Source organism: Muntiacus reevesi, chromosome 11 (genome assembly GCF_963930625.1).
Source record: "Muntiacus reevesi chromosome 11, mMunRee1.1, whole genome shotgun sequence".
NCBI lineage: Eukaryota > Metazoa > Chordata > Mammalia > Artiodactyla > Cervidae > Muntiacus > Muntiacus reevesi.
In genome coordinates this window covers 24,406,548-24,426,327 of record NC_089259.1, presented here as the reverse complement: position 1 = coordinate 24,426,327, position 19,780 = coordinate 24,406,548, and the positions used below count along the sequence as shown (strand labels likewise).

At 33.6% G+C, this 19,780-nt stretch overlaps 1 protein-coding gene across 7 annotated transcripts in view; it reads left to right on the top strand.

Annotated features, from left to right (window-relative positions):
- NBEA (neurobeachin) overlaps positions 1 to 19,780 on the top strand; it is a 652,386-nt gene that overhangs the window by 298,938 nt on the left and 333,668 nt on the right. For all 7 annotated transcript variants that reach the window (XM_065901711.1, XM_065901709.1, XM_065901706.1 and 4 more), the window contains one exon: positions 13,910 to 13,971. In XM_065901711.1, coding sequence (XP_065757783.1) covers positions 13,910 to 13,971 — 62 coding nt within the window. The remainder of the gene's footprint in view (positions 1 to 13,909; positions 13,972 to 19,780) is intronic.

The following is a 19,780-nucleotide window of genomic DNA, read 5'->3' as shown; positions in this document are numbered from 1 at the left end:
TTCTTGGGCTTCATAGCTCAGTCAGGTAAAGAATCAAACCTGGTTTGATTCCTGGGTCGGGAAGATCACCTGGAGAAGGAAATGGCAACCCACTCCAGTATTCTTGCTTAGAAAATCCCATGGACAGAGGAGCCTGGTGGGCTACAGTCCATGGGGTCACAAGAGTTGGACACGACTTAGTGACTGCACCACCACCACCACCAAAATCACTGCAGATGGTGACTGTAGCCATAAAATTAAAAGACACTTGCTTCTTGGAAGAAAAGCTATGACAGACCTAGACAGCATATTAAGAAGCAAAGACATGAAATGCTAACAGAGATCTGTATAGTCAAAACTGTGGTTTTTCCAGTAGTCATGTACGAATGTGAGAGTTTGAACATAAAGAAGGCTGAGTGCCGAAGAATTATTGTAGTAAAAAAAAAAGTTTCAAAATCACTAATTTGTTGTTTACCAGCAAAGAACTTTAGTATCAATAAAGGCAGATATCTTAGTTCGAGAGTATGCAGCTGTATAGTTTGTTTTCTAAAGCCATGTCTTCAGATTTTCAATTTAGATCTTCTTTGAGTTAATTAAAAACTAGATCCAGATTAAAGAATTCTATAATGCTAATAAAATTGCCTAGTTCTGAGAACTCAGGATAAGTTCTAATATTAACAAACCAATTAGTTCTTATTAACATTCAAATAATTAAAAATATCTACCTACATTGTATTTTAAACACCACTACAACTAAAGAAAATGTACACGGGCAGATTTTTTCTTGGTCCATGATCTCTGCTGTCCAGATATGTTGTTCTGTGCCTCTAGTTTCATAGATTGAGGTCAGCCCCAGGGCATGTCACCCTTGACCATCAGTCTCCAGTCTGTCCTTCTCAGGTATCAAAATGCAGTTTCCACATTACAGATGACCTTCAATTATGTAAAGTTGCCTCGATTTAGGTGGGCCCTGGATCACAAGAGAAATAAGCCCTTTCTGCAGTAACTCTTTCCCCAGAAATATTCCCATCTGCCAAGTGAGAATCTTTGGTTTCTTGTAACTGTTTTTTAGAACTCACATTGTACCATCCTATTTTTCTCACAAATAGACTTTATTTTATTACGTCCCTCAGAAATTGTAATACTATAAAGTATTTTTTGTCCCATTATTGTAAAGGTCAGTGGTATATTAATTTCATCTTTAATTTTTCTATTGTATAATAATGAAAATCAAACTTGTATAATTTTTATACGTGGTGAGATTTTGATTGTGTGATAATAGTTTCTGTTTCAGCGCTGCTTAAGCCAGTACGTAAAATAGTTAGCTTTGTGGACTTTTACCAGAGATCTAAACTTTTTCCCCCTTATGTCTCCTTTAAAGTTTATTTTCCTGGGTAACTTATTTCCCTTACTTTCTTTTGCATATACATTGCCTTTCCATGTAGAATCAATCCTTTAAACCTGTCTATCCATCCAGAATTACTTTATTGCATATAAAGCAAATATAAACTTTATTGTGCATAATAGAATCCATGAAAGCTTCTTTGCTTCTTAATATGCTGTCTAGGTCTGTCATAGCTTTTCTTCCAAGGAGCAAGCGTCTTTTAATTTTATGGCTACAGTCACCATCTGCAGTTATACCAGTTTTAACTGCTGGAGGATTATTTTCTCCTCCTCCATATGGAAATATGACCTGTGATTCATGATACACATGTTATTATCTATGGCTAAAATGTTATTCTCTCTGTCCTCAATAGGGTTATTCCAAATACACTAAGCCCAACCAAAGATAATCTTCTAATCAAGGATATTATTTAAACTTGGAAACTGATTGTGTCAAAAAGTTATACATATTATTTCAGTAGCTGTACTTTGCAACATATAATCTAGCAAATATTCTCACATTAGTTCTGCTTTCTGTTAATGTATTTGTTTTGATACATGGAGAAATCTTGAGGTTCGATACTCTCAATGGGTGTTTTTTTATATCGGATTAAACAGATTCTGTTTTACAAGTCGAAATATTTGTGATTTTTTTATCTTAGAGTTATCGCTAAGTCAGTCTTTTCAAAGAAATTAATGACTGTACACTGTGTGTGTGTGTGTACTCGTTGCTCAGTTGTGTCTGACCATTTGTGACACCATGGACTGTAGTGGGCCAGGGTCCTCTGTCCATGGTATTCTCTGGGCAAGAATACTAGAGCAGGTTTAGGTTAAATATTTCCCCTTATTAAATTTCACCCTTTTCCTATATCACAATAAGAATTACTTTAATGACATCATTTATCTTGTTTGCCAAGTCAACATCCTGTAATGGTTCTGAGATAACAGTTCTCTTCACATTGAACTGATCAGTTTATCTGCTGTGTCCTCAATTAGAATGCAGGATTCTCTAGCACATGGAACATATCTGTTTCATATCTGTGCCCTGCATATAGTAAATATGCAATGCTGTTTTTACAACTGAATCATGAAATGTCTTTAATTCTTGGGAATGACTAGCTCCTTTTTGTCAGATATTTTTTATTACCATTTATTATATCTCACTTGATAGATTTCCCAATTCATACAATTTCAACAATCTACTGTTATGTGTAATAGTTCTATTATTGCAAGAATTAGAAGAAATAAAAACACCATTTACTTTAATAAATGGGTGTAATATTTTATGTTGAATTTTTATTTATTTTATTTACAGAGCATTTCACACACTGACTTTTCTATTATTATCAGATTGCATTCTGGTACTTACAGAACTATATAATTTGACTCTGAGTTGCAGATAGGTATGAATTGGATAGGCTTCCCAGGTGGCACTAGCGGTAAAGAACTGCCTGCCAGTGCAGAAGACATAGGAGACTCCGGTTCAATTCCTGGACCTGGAAGATACCCTGGAGGATGGCAGGACAACCCACTCCAGTATTCTTGCCTGGAGAATCTCCATTGGCCGAAGAGCCTAGAGGGCTACAGTCCATAGGGTCGCAAAGAGCTGGACATGACTGAAGCGACTTAGCATGCACATATGAGTTGGATATAGAGTTTTCTGGTATAGGTAAAATAATCTTGTTAATTTAGTGATCTATTCTTTTTTGATTATATAATTTTTGGCATATAATCTCACTAAATTATTACTTAGGCAGAATATATACTTAGAATAATTTCTGTGACTTTTGGCAGTGTCTTAAAAAAAAATTCAGTTTTAAAACTGAAGGAATTTTCAAGTTCTTCCAAGTTACAAAAGCTTTATTTTATTCTTAAGAATGAATAAAACTGGACTGATTACTCATCTCTATTTGATATTTTGTTTGAAATGGAGGATTTAGTAAAGAAGATTCTGCTTGGGTCAAATTTGAGAATTTATTGCTTTGAGCACAAATGAGGAGTTTTCTGAAGGTCCAGCTTGTTTTCTCAAGAGTGATTCAACAGTTTAAGCCTATAATAATTGGATAGAGTTAATGTACTCTTGAAAATATGTAAGGTTCATCTGACTGACCTCTCCTTGAGACTACCTTAAACAATAGCCCCTCTTTCCTTCTTTATGCCTTAACTATAATATTTATCAAATAATTTTCTTTTACTAATTATGTTTCTTAGTTTTTATCTTTGACTTTGTGAATCCATTATTAAGAAAAGGGATTCATAGTATTTCTGTTGTGTATTACATAACTATTTAAAAGAAAATGAGCCAGTGTTTATCTGAATACAAAAATAAAGAACTTAAAGGTGTATTTTATTAAAAAGCAATTTTAAACTTAAATTTATTTAAACTTGAGAACTTAAAATTATTAAATATATTTATTTCAGAATATAAATAAATGAAAGTCAGAATTTGGGTAGTTTGGAGCTGTCAATGTGCAAATTATTCACTTATACATACTGTGTTTAAAAGGAGAAGCCAATATTTTATAGAATATAAATTATTGTTTCATTTTTCATAACTAGTCATTGGTATAGCCATTTTTATCCAACTCTATTCATGTGATTTGATTGTATAAATGTCTTGCTTTTTTCTCTTTTGATTATTAATATTTCTTGAAATTAATTACAAGGTTAAATATATATGTATTATTCTTAATAATTATTCAGGATCTGAGTCTCTAAGGTAATGTCGAAATATGAACCAGACATAGTTTAGTAGTTTTAGAATTTAATTGAGGCTTTTGGAATTTGAAGGGGCACAGGGAGAAGAGAAGAAAGTTGTTGCAGAGGAGTGATACAGGAATAACAGTTGGTTCTATAATTAAATTTAACCCAAAGAGAATTGCAGGGTCCAGATGACTTATGATAGTCAAAATGTCTCTTATTTCCCTTATTTCACCCTTATCCATTGCTGTTGTGATTAAATCAGGAAGTTAAAGGAAAGGGCAAGACACTCAGGTCAATTACTTCTGTAGTGAAAACTTGAGTCTAATACTATAGGAAACAGTATTTAATGAAGACCTCTATTTAAAATAATAGTTGTTTTAAGTTATTTGGAGGCATAATACTGTATAATTTTTTCTGTATAATATGTTCTCTGGACACCTATATACGCACATATATTTATGTGCCTTATTTTTGTAACTGGGATTTGATTCATTGAGGTCAAAGATAGTGTCATCTCTGTGGCTTACTTACAGTTACTAAAATAAATAGTTTAAATGAGCATATCTCAAGAGACAGCCAACTCACAGCTTAATTAATCCCAGGTGATTTGGAAATTACAATCTATTGTTTAGCATGTGTAAATGTAAAAGAGTATTTCTGTGGGATGTACAAAGAGAAGTGAAAGTCAGGTGAAAACAAAAAAGAAAGTCACATTGAATACCAAGAATTTTCGAGATATCTCCCTTGATGCAACATTTTTGATAGGCTAGCACAAACATGGTTTCTAAAGCATAAGTAAAAAAGTAAATTTACATCAGTGTTTCATATTTTATAGGTGTTAATAATAGTACCATAAGAATGTTCTCTTCAGCTTAGCTCATTCACAGTCACAGCAGGAGGAAATATCTTTGTAGGTTCATTTTTTTTTTCTATTGTAATCTATCATTTCATGGAAGAGTTATCTGTGAAAGAGTTTTAGGAACTTCAGCTTTATCACTATGCAAAAATTCTTAGCAGGAGCAAAACTATATAAAAGAAAAAATATCCACAGTCAATAAGATTCCTAGGCTGTAGAAATACAATGATCAAAATCAAAAATAAACAAATGAAAAACAATTTAGAGTTTATTTCAATAAGTCAGTCAAAATGACAGGGTATTCTGTTGGTATAGTTACAGTTAATCTTGTCTCTGAGCAATCTAAACATCTAAATGTATAATTTAAAAGCACTTAGCCAACTACTCTCATATGGAAATAGATTTTTAGTTCTGAACATACAGAATTTTCATGGGAGAAGATGTAATATCAAATTACTTTGAGATGGCAGCTAAAATTAATTTCTTTATGAATCATTCAAAATATTTCATGTGTGAGTACCACTGATTTCTGACTTAAAAAGCAAGGTCACATCTCTTATATTTTAATAGCTTAGAGCCTGATGTATTCTGTAATTCAGATATTTTAGAATTTAAGAAGAGAAATAGGTGCCTATACCTGTGTTTCATAGTATCTTCAGGGGACCCTGGGTTAACTTGTTACTTAAGCACATTAATATATGTACAGTAACATGTTGGGATAATCACACTATTAATCACACTAAGTAGAATAAAGTTTGTAACTAGTATATTAATTGGCCGATGATTAAGGTTATGACAATTGTGCAAGAAAGATTTTCCCAGAGCTTTTTTGGATTTTGAAATTATAAAATGTCATAGACATACATCTAAAATATTTTCCCCTATAGTTTTAAAAATCTGAAGAAGTATATGTAAGTGTGTGTGCATATGTATGTGTTGTCTGTCTCTGTCTCTCTCTCACATGAACAAACCTTGGAATGAGGAAATAGTTATATTGGAAGACAGCCAAGCTCATTTGATTATGTATTGTCCATGGCTGCTTTTGCACTACAATGGCAGAGTTGAGTAGTTGTGGCAGAAATTTATTATTGTCACCTGGCCCCCATACCCTAAGCCTAATATATTTTATCTGAGCCTTTGTAGAAAATGTGTGCTAGCCCTAATACCTTCAGACTTCAGTTATGTTCCTCTTTTAAGACAGTAAGACTACAATAATTTATGTTAGCTTAATATTTATGTAAACTAAAGTAAATCAATGAATGAATGAACTTCCATTGTCTGTATAGTATTTTGAAAATAATTTTTTTTAATTTTCAATTAAAATTTATAGTCTAAATATAAAAATAAGCTGTGATTATTTAATTACATTTTAAAAGGTAAATGAATGTAATTTTTTTTGCTTCTTGAAGGTAATATTATGAATTGTTTCTAGTTGTACAGTTTTAAATTAAATTCTCTGAAACATATAGGCAAATCTTGAAGTGTACAATTAAAATAGTATGTAATACTACCCAGACATATATTAATATTAATTGTAGCAATAGTAATACATATTCAGACCATTATTGGTATTTCAAAGTATAATTAATATTTTTTGTTTAATTTTGATTTTTTGGTTTTAAGTTACAAAGCCATACTAATTTCTCAGTTTATAGTTGGTAAGTTTTTGACCACTTCAGTACTCTTACCTTGAGAACCCCATGAACAGTATGAAAAGGCAAAATGACAGGATACTAAAAGAGGAACTCCCCAGGTCAGTAGGTGCCCAATATGCTACTGGAGATCGGTGGAGAAATAACTCCAGAAAGAAAAGGAGCCAAAGCAAAAACAATACCCAGTTGTGGATGTGACTAGTGATAGAAGCAAAGTCCAATGCTGTAAAGAGCAATATTGATAGGAACTTGAAATGTTAGGTCCATGAATCAAGGCAAATTTGAAGTGGTCAAACAGTAGATGGCAAGAGTGAACATCGACATTCTAGGAATCAGCAAACTAAAATGGACTGGAATGGGTGAATTTAACTCAGATGACCATTATATCTACTACTGTGGTCAGGAACCCCTTAGAAGAAATGGAGTAGCCATCATGGTCAACAAAAGAGTCCAAAATGCAGTACCTGGATGCAATCTCAAAAATGACAGAATGATCTCTGTTCGTTTCCAAGGCAAACCTTTCAATATCATGGTAATCCAAGCCGATGCCCCAACCAGTAATGCTGAAGAAGCTGAAGGTGAATGGTTCTATGAAGACCTACAAGACCTTTTAGAGCTAACACTCAAAAAGGATGTCCTTTTCATTGTAGGGGACTGGAATACAAAAGTAGGAAGTCAAGAAACACCTGGAGTAACAGGCAAATTTGACCTTGGAGTACGGAATGAAGCAGGGAAAAAGCTAAAAGAGTTTTGCCAAGAGAACGCACTGGTCATAGCAAACACCCTCTTCCAACAACACAAGAGAAGACTACACATGGACATCACCAGATGCTCAATGCCGAACAGAATGATTATATTCTTTGCAGCCAAATACGGAGAAGAAGGTCTATACAGTCAGCAAAAACAAGACCAGGAGCTGACTGTGGCTCAGATCATGAACTCATTATTGCCAAAGTCAGACTTAAATTGAAGAAAGTAGGGAAAACCACAACAGAATGGGAAAGACTAGAGATCTCTTCAAGAAAATTAGAGATACCAAGGGGACTTTTCATGCAAAGATGGGTTTGATAAAGGACAGAAATGGTATGGACCTAACAGAAGCAGAAGATATTAAGAAGAGGTGGCAAGAATACACAGAAGAAGTGTACAAAAAAGATCTTCATGACCCAGATAATCACTATGGTGTGATCACTCACCTAGAGCCAGACATCCTGGAATGCAAAGTCAAGTGGGCCTTAGAATGCATCAGAATGAAAAAAGCTACTGGAGGTGATGGAATTCCAGTTGAGCTATTTCAAAGCCTGAAAGATGATGCTGTGAAAGTGCTGTGCTCATTATGCCAGCAAATTAGGAACACTCAGCAGTGGCCACAGGACTGGAAAAGGTAAGTTTTCATTCCAATCCCAAAGAAAGGCAATCCCAAAGAAAGCTCAAACTACCGCACAATTGCATTCATCTCACACGCTGGTAAAGTAATGCACAAAATTCTCCAAGCCAGCCTTCAGCAATACGTGAACCGTGAACTTCCAGATGTTCAAGCTTGTTTTAGAAAAGGCAGAGGAACCACAGATCAAATTGCCAACATCCGATGGATTGTCATAAAAGCAAGAGCGTTCCAGAAAAACATCTATTTCTGCTTTATTGACTATGCCAAAGCCTTTGACTGTGTGAATCACAATAAACTGTGGAAAATTCTGAAAGAGATGGGAATACCAGACCACGTGACCTGCCTCTTGAGAAACCTATATGCAGGTCAGGAAGCAACAGTTAGAACTGGACATGGAACAACAGACTGGTTCCAAATAGGAAAAGGAGTACGTCAAGGGCGTATATTGTCACCCTGCTTATTTAACTTATATGCATCATGAGAAATGCTGGGCTGGAAGAAGCATAAGCTGGAATCAAGATTATTGGGAGAAATATCAATAACCTCTGATATGCAGATGATACCACCCTTATGGCAGAAAGAGAAGAAGAACTAAAGAGCCTCTTGATGAAAGTGAAAGAGGAGAGTGAAAAAGTTGGCTTAAAGCTCAACATTCAGAACACTAAGATCATGGCATCCAGTCCCATCACTTCATGGGAAATAGATGGGGAAACAGTGGAAACAGTGTCAGACTTTATTTTTCTGGGTTCCCAAATCACTGCAGATGGTGATTGCAGTCATGAAATTAAAAGATGCTTAATCCTTGGAAGGAAAGTTATGACCAACCTAAATAGCATATTAAAAAGCAGAGACATTACTTTGCCAACAAAGGTCCGTCTAGTCAAGGCTATAATTTTTCTAGTGGTCATGTATGGATGTGAGAGTTGGACTGTGAAGAAAGCTGAGCACCAAAGAATTGATGCTTTTGAACTGTGGTGTTGGAGAAGACTCTTGAGAATCCCTTGGACTGCAAGGAGATCCAACCAGTCCATCCTAAAGGAGATCAGTCCTGGGTGTTCATCAGAAGGACTGATGCTGAAGCTGAAACTCCAATACTTTGGCCACTTCATGCAGAGTTAACTCATTGGGAAGGACCCTGATGCTGGGAGGGATTGGGGGCAGGAGGAGAAGGGGACGACAGAGGATGAGATGGCTGAATGGCATCACCGACTCGAGTTTGAGTAAACTTCGGGAGTTGGTGATGGACAGGGAGGCCTGGCGTGCTGCGATTCATGGGGTCGCAAGAGTAGGACACGACTGAGTGACTGAACTGAACTGAACTGAGGTTTTTGACCTTATTAAGTTTTGTGCTGGTGCTCGATGACTAAATAATGTCAAAGTTTCTGCGACCCCATGGACTGTAACCCACTAGCCTCCTCTGTCCATGCAGTTTTGTCCATGTCAAGAATACTGGAGTGGTTTGCCATTTTCTTCTCCAGGGAATCTTCCCAACTCAGGGATCAAACCTGTGTCTTCTGCGTTGGCAGGTGAATCCTTTACCGCTAATTGACCTGTGAAACCACAATTTGGGCCCTTCTAAAAGTTAAAATCATTAGAAAGTTATTTAAAAACTAAATTGGATGACTTTCCCCTTTTTTTTGCTTATAGGATTAGCATCATGCAACTCAGAGGTCACAGTCCCTGTGAATTCTCCTTGGCAGAGGTGCTCACTACCCTTTCTGTGTGTCTAACACTCTGTTGTCTCTGTGTATCTCCTAAGAGTCTATGTCATGATTATTTGTTTATATAAACTGTCCTGCTTTCCTCACTATTTTTAAATTTAGCACCTGGCCTGGTATCTGCCACATAAGACACAATGCTCAATAAATGCTTTTTTAATATATGGGGCTCTTGTTCTTAAAAGAATATTCCTAGTTTTCCTTAAAATCTTTTTTCTCCAACGTTTATATAAATATACATCAACTATTTATTTACTCAATGAATGGTGGTTTTTAGATTTATTCATTTAATTAAAGTTTACAGAGACTGTAGTCAGAGCACTGCCCCAGGCATAGACGAGTATGCGCTTCTCTCTTGAGAGAAGGCCCTTGCTGAAAGAAAACAATGTTCCATAGAAGATGAGTCCCACCTCCCAGTATGATTCCTTGTTTGTCACCATAACACCTCGCACTCTTCACCTCCTGCCAGAAGGGGGCATCCTGTTAGATATGGAATTTTTCCACGTTATCTTAAAGCATGTAAACTTGATCTTGTAATTCTGCATATACATGAAGTCAGACTCACACATTGAACAAAAGTGTCAGTATTTCTTGTATTAAAGAAAGATGGTTGTATCCCAAAGGGCAGACTTTTAACATTCATTTTACAGTTTAGTGGGATTTGGTGGGGGTTTTGTTCTTGTTGTTGATTGTTTTTGTTTTTTTTTCCTTTTGGCAAGTGAGCATAGTTCTAAAAGTTGAAGCTGATTTCTCACCCCTAGTAAATGGAAACCAAAAAAACTGCCAGTGACTTGAATGGTGTTTTACTCATCTGGACCCAGCAACTTTTGCTGCCTGGGTCTGGACCACCTCAAATTTGTCCACCTAATTCATCTTCTCAAATACATGTATCTTGGCTAGTCAACTAGCCAACCTTATCTTTCAACAGCATAGTTCATAATGTATTCAAAAGCTTGTACTAGACAATTTCCTGACTATTAGAGTACCTCCTACATATTTAAGTTTCTTTCTCTCACATGTTGATTATCTACACTCCTTGAATTCACTTTATACTGATAAGCTACTATGATCTACAGTATTCCATCATTATTTCTAGTTAGAATGTTTATTCTGGTGAGCACATATTTGTGGGTAAAGGTAGCTTTTTGTTGTTGTTATTATTAAAGGAGCACATATGTTTAACTCCCTTGGGGCCTACTTCTTAATTGACAAGATGAGAAAAGTCATCATGGAATGGGAATAACTGATCCTTAGTATCATTTCTCCCATTGTGTCCCTTTCTCTATATTCTTCTTCTTAACTTTCAAAAAATGTGTAATTTTATTTCTTTCAGTTGGAGATAGATAATCTTTGAATTTTATCTTAACCCTCCAGTCCCACTTTCTCACACTGCCTATATTCTGATCAGCCAGTCGTACTATAAAGGTCTTCTCAGGATTTATTGGTCCTCTGCTCCCTCTGTACTTTCTGTTAAGCTTTTTGTTCCCACATCTGACCAACATGTATGTTATCTTCTCCAAGAAAACTGTCAAAATCACCCAAGATGGAATTCACTGTTGTGATCTCTTTCATTGTCTCATGTTGTCATCCTGTTAGTGTCAGGTTGTTTAAACAGCTCTGCAGCAGATGAGAAATGGGCTTTTGAGTTAAATGACTTGAATTCAGGTCACATTTCCAACACTTACTGAATGAAACACCTTGGGCTAGTCACTGAATCCCTTCATTTTTTAACCTAGCACATGAGGTAATAATAACTAGTTCAAGTAGTTGTTAAGAGAATCCAATAAAACATCATGTATAAATGCAACCTATAAATGATAAAGTTCTTTGTAAGTGTTAGATAATCTTAAATTTGAATTGAAAGATGGAGCCCTTAGGAAGATGTAGATAATGTCTTGTTACTTATACTCCTGAGTGCTAACACTGTCCTTTACTCATACAAGGAGTTTTCAAATGAGTTGATTTGATTATGAATTTCTTGCCAGATACAAAAAGGAAAAAAAAAATCACATCTCATTTGAGATACATGCTTATAAAATACTTGCTTTATGCATATATAGCCTGAGTTATTTGTAGCATTGCTAGATAAATTTGGCTTTCTTAAGCTTATGGCTAAAGTTGTACAAAATCACATTTATTGCTTTCACTTTAGAATTTCAAAAATAAGCGCTTTTTTATTTAGAGAATGTGCAAGGATAATGTCGTCAGACAGTGTCTGTATTTTCAATAGCTCTATTAAATGTCTCAATATCTCTAGATATCTTCACTGTGTACCTCTAATAAAAAATCCATTTGTCTTAATAATACTTAATTGTTAACACTTAGAAATAGTGCCAGCCAAAATCATTATAAAGTTTTTCAAAGTTCCCAGAATACTCTTTTTCAAATTGCAGTTTCACTATCCTGTCATTTTGTTATCGCTTCCTTGAACAAAAGCATTGATGGAGCATTTGTTTATATTCTTCTTATTATGGAATGATAGCATATATTTGGGTAAAAATATGAATATTCTTGTTACATGCAGTTCTTTAGAAGTTCATTTAAAATTAGTCTGTGAGAAATAAATATAATTGCATATTTTTTTTCTGATTTGTAAAAACTAATTCAAAACTCTAGTACACAGAGTATATGGTGAATAATTCTTTGTATACTCAATCATTATATAGCCATGTAACCTAATACTTCACTATATAGCCTTACAATCTAAAATCTAAATTGATATGGAGTACATATTTTAATTTTGATTCTTCTACTATGCATAGCTCTTTGGCCTTCTACTTAGTTTTTCTTTGTCTGAATTTCAAATAGTTGAGTAGCCAACAGGTGATAAACATCCCATTAATCTTTCTGACTCTTATCTCCTGAGCATTAGAATCGCTGATCAATTACAACAATTGTCTCTTAAATGAGCTTTTCACATCTGCCTCTTATTTCATTAGTTAGCTGTCTGCCCAAAGATCTGATAAAATGGAATACTAGTGCCTTTTTACAACTTGTTCTGTAGGTCTGCACATTAAGGGTAGAGTTGTTAGCAGAATGGGCACAAAAGGGTATTTATCCACTCCCTACAATAAATGTACATGCTAGTGTCTGGAAGACATTTGAGACTCTTTACTGAAATCACCTTAAGAAGAGAAAAATAACTGGTTCACTTTAGCTAGCTATTTAGCAACAGCTAATGTAAGATCAGGCTTCCCTGGTAGCATGGCATTTCTTATTATACAGTGCTTTTACTGATTTTATTTGTCTTCATAGAAAAATGAGTATTAGTTAATTTTAGAAACAGTTAAAAACTTTTAAAAATATATTTTAAATTAGCAAACATCATGATTAACATACTCTCCTCCAGAGATTGTTATTAATCATTGGTTACATCTTTCTCTATATGTTAAAAATACTACCCAGTCATGACCTGCCTTCTCTTCATATACAGCAGTCATCCTTTTAATGGAAAAAAAGTCGATGAATAATATATGTAATCAACATTTAGACTGTTTTTAAGAAGAGTATTTTCTTACCTGTAGAATGGTAATAATAATAGTATGTCACAAAATAACATGAGAATTAAATGAGTTATTTGTACATAAGGCAGTTAACACAGTACCTAGCACATAGCACGTGATCAATGAGTAGTAGCCATATTACATTGAATTCTTGTTCCTTCTGACTTCTATTCAGAGACTTTGGAAGCAGAACAATGGAATATTTTATTTTATAAGTATTGTGTAACATGTTAATTATATGAGAAATTCATTTTTTAATATTTCAAAATTCATTTAACCATTGACAACCTATGGGTAGTTACCTATAATAAAGTAAAAATTATTTTAAATTTGTCTTTTGGAAGAAAAGTTAGATAGATCTTCAGTGATTATTATTCTGTGTTCCTGAGACAATCACATTGTAAATGTCATTGGAATAAAAGGAGCTCTAACTGGCTTATCAGTTTTGAAAGCTACCCATGCCTTGTTTAAATATAAGAAATGCCTTGACCAAATAAATAACCCAAGTCTGAGGTCAATTTTTACATATTTTTCATATCTTCTTGAAATAGCTGTATATTTTGAAATTAATGCTATAAGAATGTGTTAGTGAGTATCTCCATTCACTTTATTTTAGGAATTCTGTTTTTTAAAAATGTTTTATAAGTTAAAACTACATAATGAATTAACTCAGAATGATGATTTCTACCACTGTTGTTTCATCTTATTTTAACCTTTCTTTTTTGTAGGCCTCGTTTGTATGAAGTCCAGCACATCTGTAGTTGAGCTTGTTATGCTGCTTTGTTCTCAGGTATGAAATCTTAATCATGTGATTGCATTAAACTACATGAGGATTGCTTTATGTCATTAAACAGGAGAATGGATGTAAATATATATGTATATGTTTATGTATTTTAAAATGCCTATTATCTCATAGATGAAGAAAATAAATTGAGATATGTATTTATGTAAATGATCTTGCTATGCAAATATTGACTTAATCTCCCTCCTTCTCCCCTCCTTTTAGCCGTCTTATTATTTTTCATCTCACCTAGCCTTCTATTGTTCCTTATTTTTTAATTTCTGCAAATATATATATAATTTGTTATAGCTATGTTGATATCCTTCTTTACATCCATCTTTTTTAAATAATAGAGTAGTATTTATAATTTTGATGTTCGTTGTTAATTATATGATTTCTTTTTCACTATTAGAGATAATGCAAACTGGAGGTTGTTTTTTTAATGCAGTAGCCAGAGTATAAAACACAGCTGATCAGCGAGGGGTTTTTTATATGATACATTGCTGCTTTCCCTTTTTTAATATAATTTATATATTTCAGTATAAAATCTAAAAATCTTCTCATACTATTTATCTTTAATAGTCAGAATTAAAAATAGAATTATAATTTCTGGCTATTGTTTTTTAAGCAGTTAGAAGAAAATAGTATGTAACATTTTTCTGATAACCAAAATAGGGACCTAATGGTCTTTCTTTTCGCCAACTCTGCCAAGTCTCCTGGTGGTCCTGATTTTCACATAAGTATTAAATATTTTGTAATATGAGAATGAAAAAAGAACTTATGTATGTTTGTAATAAGTAATTTTTACATCCTAATTTCCTCAGTAGAAAGAAAAATTTGTATATACTGTTTCTAGTTACTGACCTGAGGTCTGACTTAAAACCACAACTAACTTCCAAATAAACAGCAATAGGGCTTCAACCAATCCTTTAAAGCATCAACAAAAGTAAAGCAACCAAAACTTACCTATTATTTTCCAGTCTTCAGGTTTACTTTCTTCAAGAATATATTCAGAGGGAAATCATTAGATCCATTTTCCACTTTTCATCCAGATATGTAAATAAAGAAGATGTTAAAGGAAATAGCATCCCTGGCAGGAGTTCATCTGCAGGACATTTGAGAATTGTCACCCAAAGCCAGAGTCCTGAGTTCAAGAGACATTCTGTGAAATCTGTCTGGAACTCATAGGTTCTTGGTGATGCCTGTTTGAAAGAAATGGTTTCATGGGGGAAAATAATGTAAAATTCCTTCTTCCTTAGCTCCTGGTTTCACTGCAGTTCAGAGAAGTAAAGAAGAATGTAGCATTAGGGTCTAGTGTCTTTGATGGCCTCATCATCTAATCATAGGTTTAACATTACTCATTTGCTGGCTCCAGGAATTCCTGCCATTAAGGGCCCTAGAGATGAAACTTTGCCTCAGTTATTGATTGAAAGGAAGAGTGAGAAATTTAAGCTCTCTATGCAGTGTTTCAGCAAAGCTGTATTATAAACATGTCTCTCAACTTGATTTTTAGGTTGAATGTCTAAAATAATTCAGTGTGTTTTAAATATTTAAGTGGTTAATTGATTAAAAATACCTCGTTTAAATGGTTTAAAAAATGTCTTTATTAAAAAAAAAAAAAAAGCTCCAGTTGTTTCATTTTCTATTAAACTGAAAAATTTTACTTTCCACAAAATATTTTTAAAGAAATAACTGATAAGCAAATCAGTAATCTTCCTTTGATGAAATTCAGGTGGGAAGAATTCACTGTTCTGCTTTAAAATTAGCTTATAAAAACATCTTTTCCAGATAATTCATTGTTGGACAGATATATAAAACCTTGGCTTTGAGGACACACAAAAAATGGACAGGTCTTCAGAATTTCTTAAAATAATCTGCCATTTTCTCCACGACTCAAATTCATGATGATTTATACCCTGTTTTCATCCATTAGCCAGACAACATAGCAGTAGCAGACTTCTGATAAAGAGAGATAAATATAGTCGCGGGTGCTGTGGGGATTGCTTAGCAAGCAGCTCTCTCCAATGCTGAGTTCTCTCCGCCAGGCCTTAATGCATTTCTTTGACCATGGAGCTGATCCCTATAGAATTAGCATGGTTCTGTAGGCTTTTTTTTGGTGCCAAGGCAGAGGCAATCCGGAGGAATCCTTAAAACAGCAGAGTTTTGAGTTGTTTTTCTTCTGTTTTACAGTTAACCCTTTGCAAATGTTGATATAGCTCCATGTTGTGATCAGCAATTATTAGTACTAATAAAATAGCTGGAAATCTGAATGAGTAACTATCTTGATGGACTGCATGAATAAGTTTTTCCCACAGTGGGAAACACAACAAAGATGTTATCCACACTGTGGTTTAATTATTGGTTAAAATAAATTTTCAATGCAAATGGAATTTTCTGGTTTATTTATCTGCTTAGAATGTGTTTTTTCCCCTAAATTTGGATAAAACATGGAAAGATAGCATTTTGTTTGGAGAAAACAGGTAGTGAAGAACTGAAAAAGGAAAGGAAAATGCAGCATTTCTCACAGTGTTTGTTTTTCTTTCATTAGATGCCTTTATTTTGATGCTTTTGATTTCGGAAACTTCATGTTAACTACCACATATTATTAAGTCTATCAGCTTTTCTTTCCTTTTTATCTTGAGCTCTTGAATAAACTTACTATTGCCAGTGGTTTGTGTGCAAAATATGGTCTAAATTTACATGAGATCATATTACAAGTGTCTGAAGGTACTTGTCAAGGATAATTCAGTTCATATGGACAGTCTTTTAAACTCTAAGGAACATGCCAGTGGAATTTTAGGTCTCTTGAAAAACATATTTTAAGTCCTAAGATGCTATTAGCATTATCGTTATATTGCATTAATTGTTCCACAGATAGTCAAAAACTTTTTTTTACTGTATATGGAGTTTTCTTCCTATAAATCTCATGACATAAAAGTAAATTTCAAGATTTACCTATTCTTCTTTTCTTTCAATTTGTTTTTAAAATGCACTTAGTATCTTTTTTAAAAAATTAAGAGTAGAATGAACTGGAGTAAAATAATATAAAGTGTCTTGAAAAGTCAGTGCTTAATCAGTGAGTACAGTGTTTCCTCCAGAGTTCTTCAGTATCTCACAGGTCTACTATTGTCCTCTGTCAACTTTTTTAAGTTTCACAATCAGATGTGGTTGAGATGCTTTTCATTATTCTGTATATGTACCTTATTTTTCTATTACATTATTCTGAGTGTATTATGTTCTTTGATGAAGAGCAGATTTAGTTTTCAAGTAAACTTTTTAAGGTACTATAATAGTTTCTAATTATTTCCAGATTTTTTTTAGGAAGTCTCCATCAGAGGTACTCCAGGAAAAATTGAGTGATGTTATCCCGTAGGATTTCTTTAAGTTTTCATAAGTAAAGCTTAGCAGATGTCACTTGCATTTTTCTGTGCCTTATCTGTCAATAAAAAATGTTTTATAAATTGAGAGACTTTTATGTAAAAAAAAAAAAAAAAAGTCTCTCAGTATTTCTAAGTACTTTCTGCCTTGAAACACTGATTAAGCAAATGTATGCTTAATAAATCATTTTTATTCTCATTAAAAACCCCAAAATATATAAGTAACATAAAGTAGAAGTCAGTCTTGCAAGTCTCTTTAAGATCTGTGTATGAAGTTACTAACGTGAATTATTTTGTGGTCTTGTTTGCCTTTATTCTTTTTTAAACACATCATATACTTAAAGAAAAAGAGTTCTAGTGACTTCACTGATGTGATCAAGGCCATAACCCAGGACTTCTAAACACAGCACTTACAAAGGAACCACAACTAAAGAACTGTCTTCCTGTTTTTAAATGATTTAGCCTTTGAACTTTTAATTTTTTTTATTTTTTCTTCAATTTGATACAGTTTAATCAGATGGTACAGAGGAAAAGGTATACTTTTCTTCTTCTAAGTATAATAAACCTAAGACTGAGGTGCAAAGACATAGATAAGATGAATATAGAGGCCTACTAAAGAATATTTCTTCAATAGTACTCAATATTTAAAGAGTTTTTGTTGTTTAAAATAAGATGATAAATTTAAGGAAAATATACTAAAACTACATTTTTTCAAACATCTTTCAAAATATGAAATCTTACTAATTATCATAGTGAAATTATGTCACATTGAATTATTTAGTTACAACTTTTTCTATTTTAGCTTTGTAATCTTTATTAAAGATCTATTGATATATTTTTCTATTTCATAGAATCTAGTGTTCTCCATGAAACTTACCTGTTAGTCTAGCTGAATTTGAAATGAAGGAAGAATAAAAAGTAGTGACTTGATATTTTAAATGGAATATCATCAAGTTGACAACTATATGTGGTACAGAAAATTGATCCTGTGAACTATAAAAATAAGATTTTCATGAAAGGCTTTAATAAGATGGACTAAAGACGTACCTTTTGAAGTTAATAGACTTTCTACACAGTCTAAGTAGGCAAGGAGATTCAGTCTAAACAAAGGTCTGGAGAGAAATGAAATGAACCTGTATGTGTTCAGACCAGTGACCAGCCTCATTTTGGAGTGTATCAGAAATTAAGTAGGAGACATGTATTTATTTGGATTTATTTGTAATACAGGTAGTTACCCATTTCCATGCAGTATATCTCAAAAAAGTACTTTCTCATATAAAAGATTATAGTAAGTTAATAGCCTAGAGTTGAGATTGATAAGAAACATCTCACTTGTAAATAGTTTCAGTAGTCCATGTTGTTTCCTGTTACCATTTCTGCCTGTGTTTTTTAAAGGAATAAAGCCACTGTTTTATTCCTGAATATCTAAGAAATCCCTGCCTTTTTCTCTGGACCATGCCTAACCTAACCCCAGCTTTTATCTGTGGTATAATGTCATCTCAAAGTTAAAGGAGCAAGTCAGGCATTTAAAGATTTTTGGAATTAATATGGTTGTATCGTCTTTGTTGCAAGAAACTTAATATATCCTAAGTATAAATAAAATTTAAGCAGGAAATTGAAAATGTTGTAGCGTATATAGAGCATTCTCAATATGGGTCATAATAATCACTTTCAATTATTAGAAAATAGGGAGAAAATTATACAATGAAATGCATACGTTCCAAAGAAAAAAACTTTTACTAAGTATTACTACTAAAGTATTACTAAGTGTTTGTAATCAGAAAATGTGTATTTAATGTGTCTTGGGGAGAATGCTGCTGAACAATCACAGCAATAATTGTCTACCCAATTATTTACACCATTTTCTGTGAAAATTTAATCAAAGATTTATAGAGCATGGAATTCAAATTAATTTAGATCACTTCCATGAAGTTTTAATGGGCATGATTTTGAGCAAACTCCAGGAGATAGTTAAGAACAGGGAAGCCTGGTGTGCTGCAGTCCATGGGGTCGCAAAGAATCAGACAGGATTTAGGGACTGAACTGCAAGAGCAGTAGCATAGGGTCTTTTATTGTTGATTTATTTCAGCTCTGGAGAAATTGTCAGGTATATTTTGAGCTGGTCACTTTTCTGTTGTAAAATATTTTTAAACTACCTTAATGTGTATGATACTTGTACATGATACAGCACTTCAATCCTTAATAATGATTAGTTCATATCCAACCTGAATTATCAACACAGAAGGAAAGTGACAGCTAAACTTAAGTGCTGGGCTCATCTGTGTGAAAATGCTACTAAGAGAAACAACAGTTATTTTCCTATGTATGAATTCTCATCAATTTTTGCGACAATTGGGACAAAAAGAAATTGGTAAGCCTTGGCCTCCTGCAGGATAGTCTTTAAGAGTGCTACAGTGTCTGTGACACAGGAGGAATGTGGT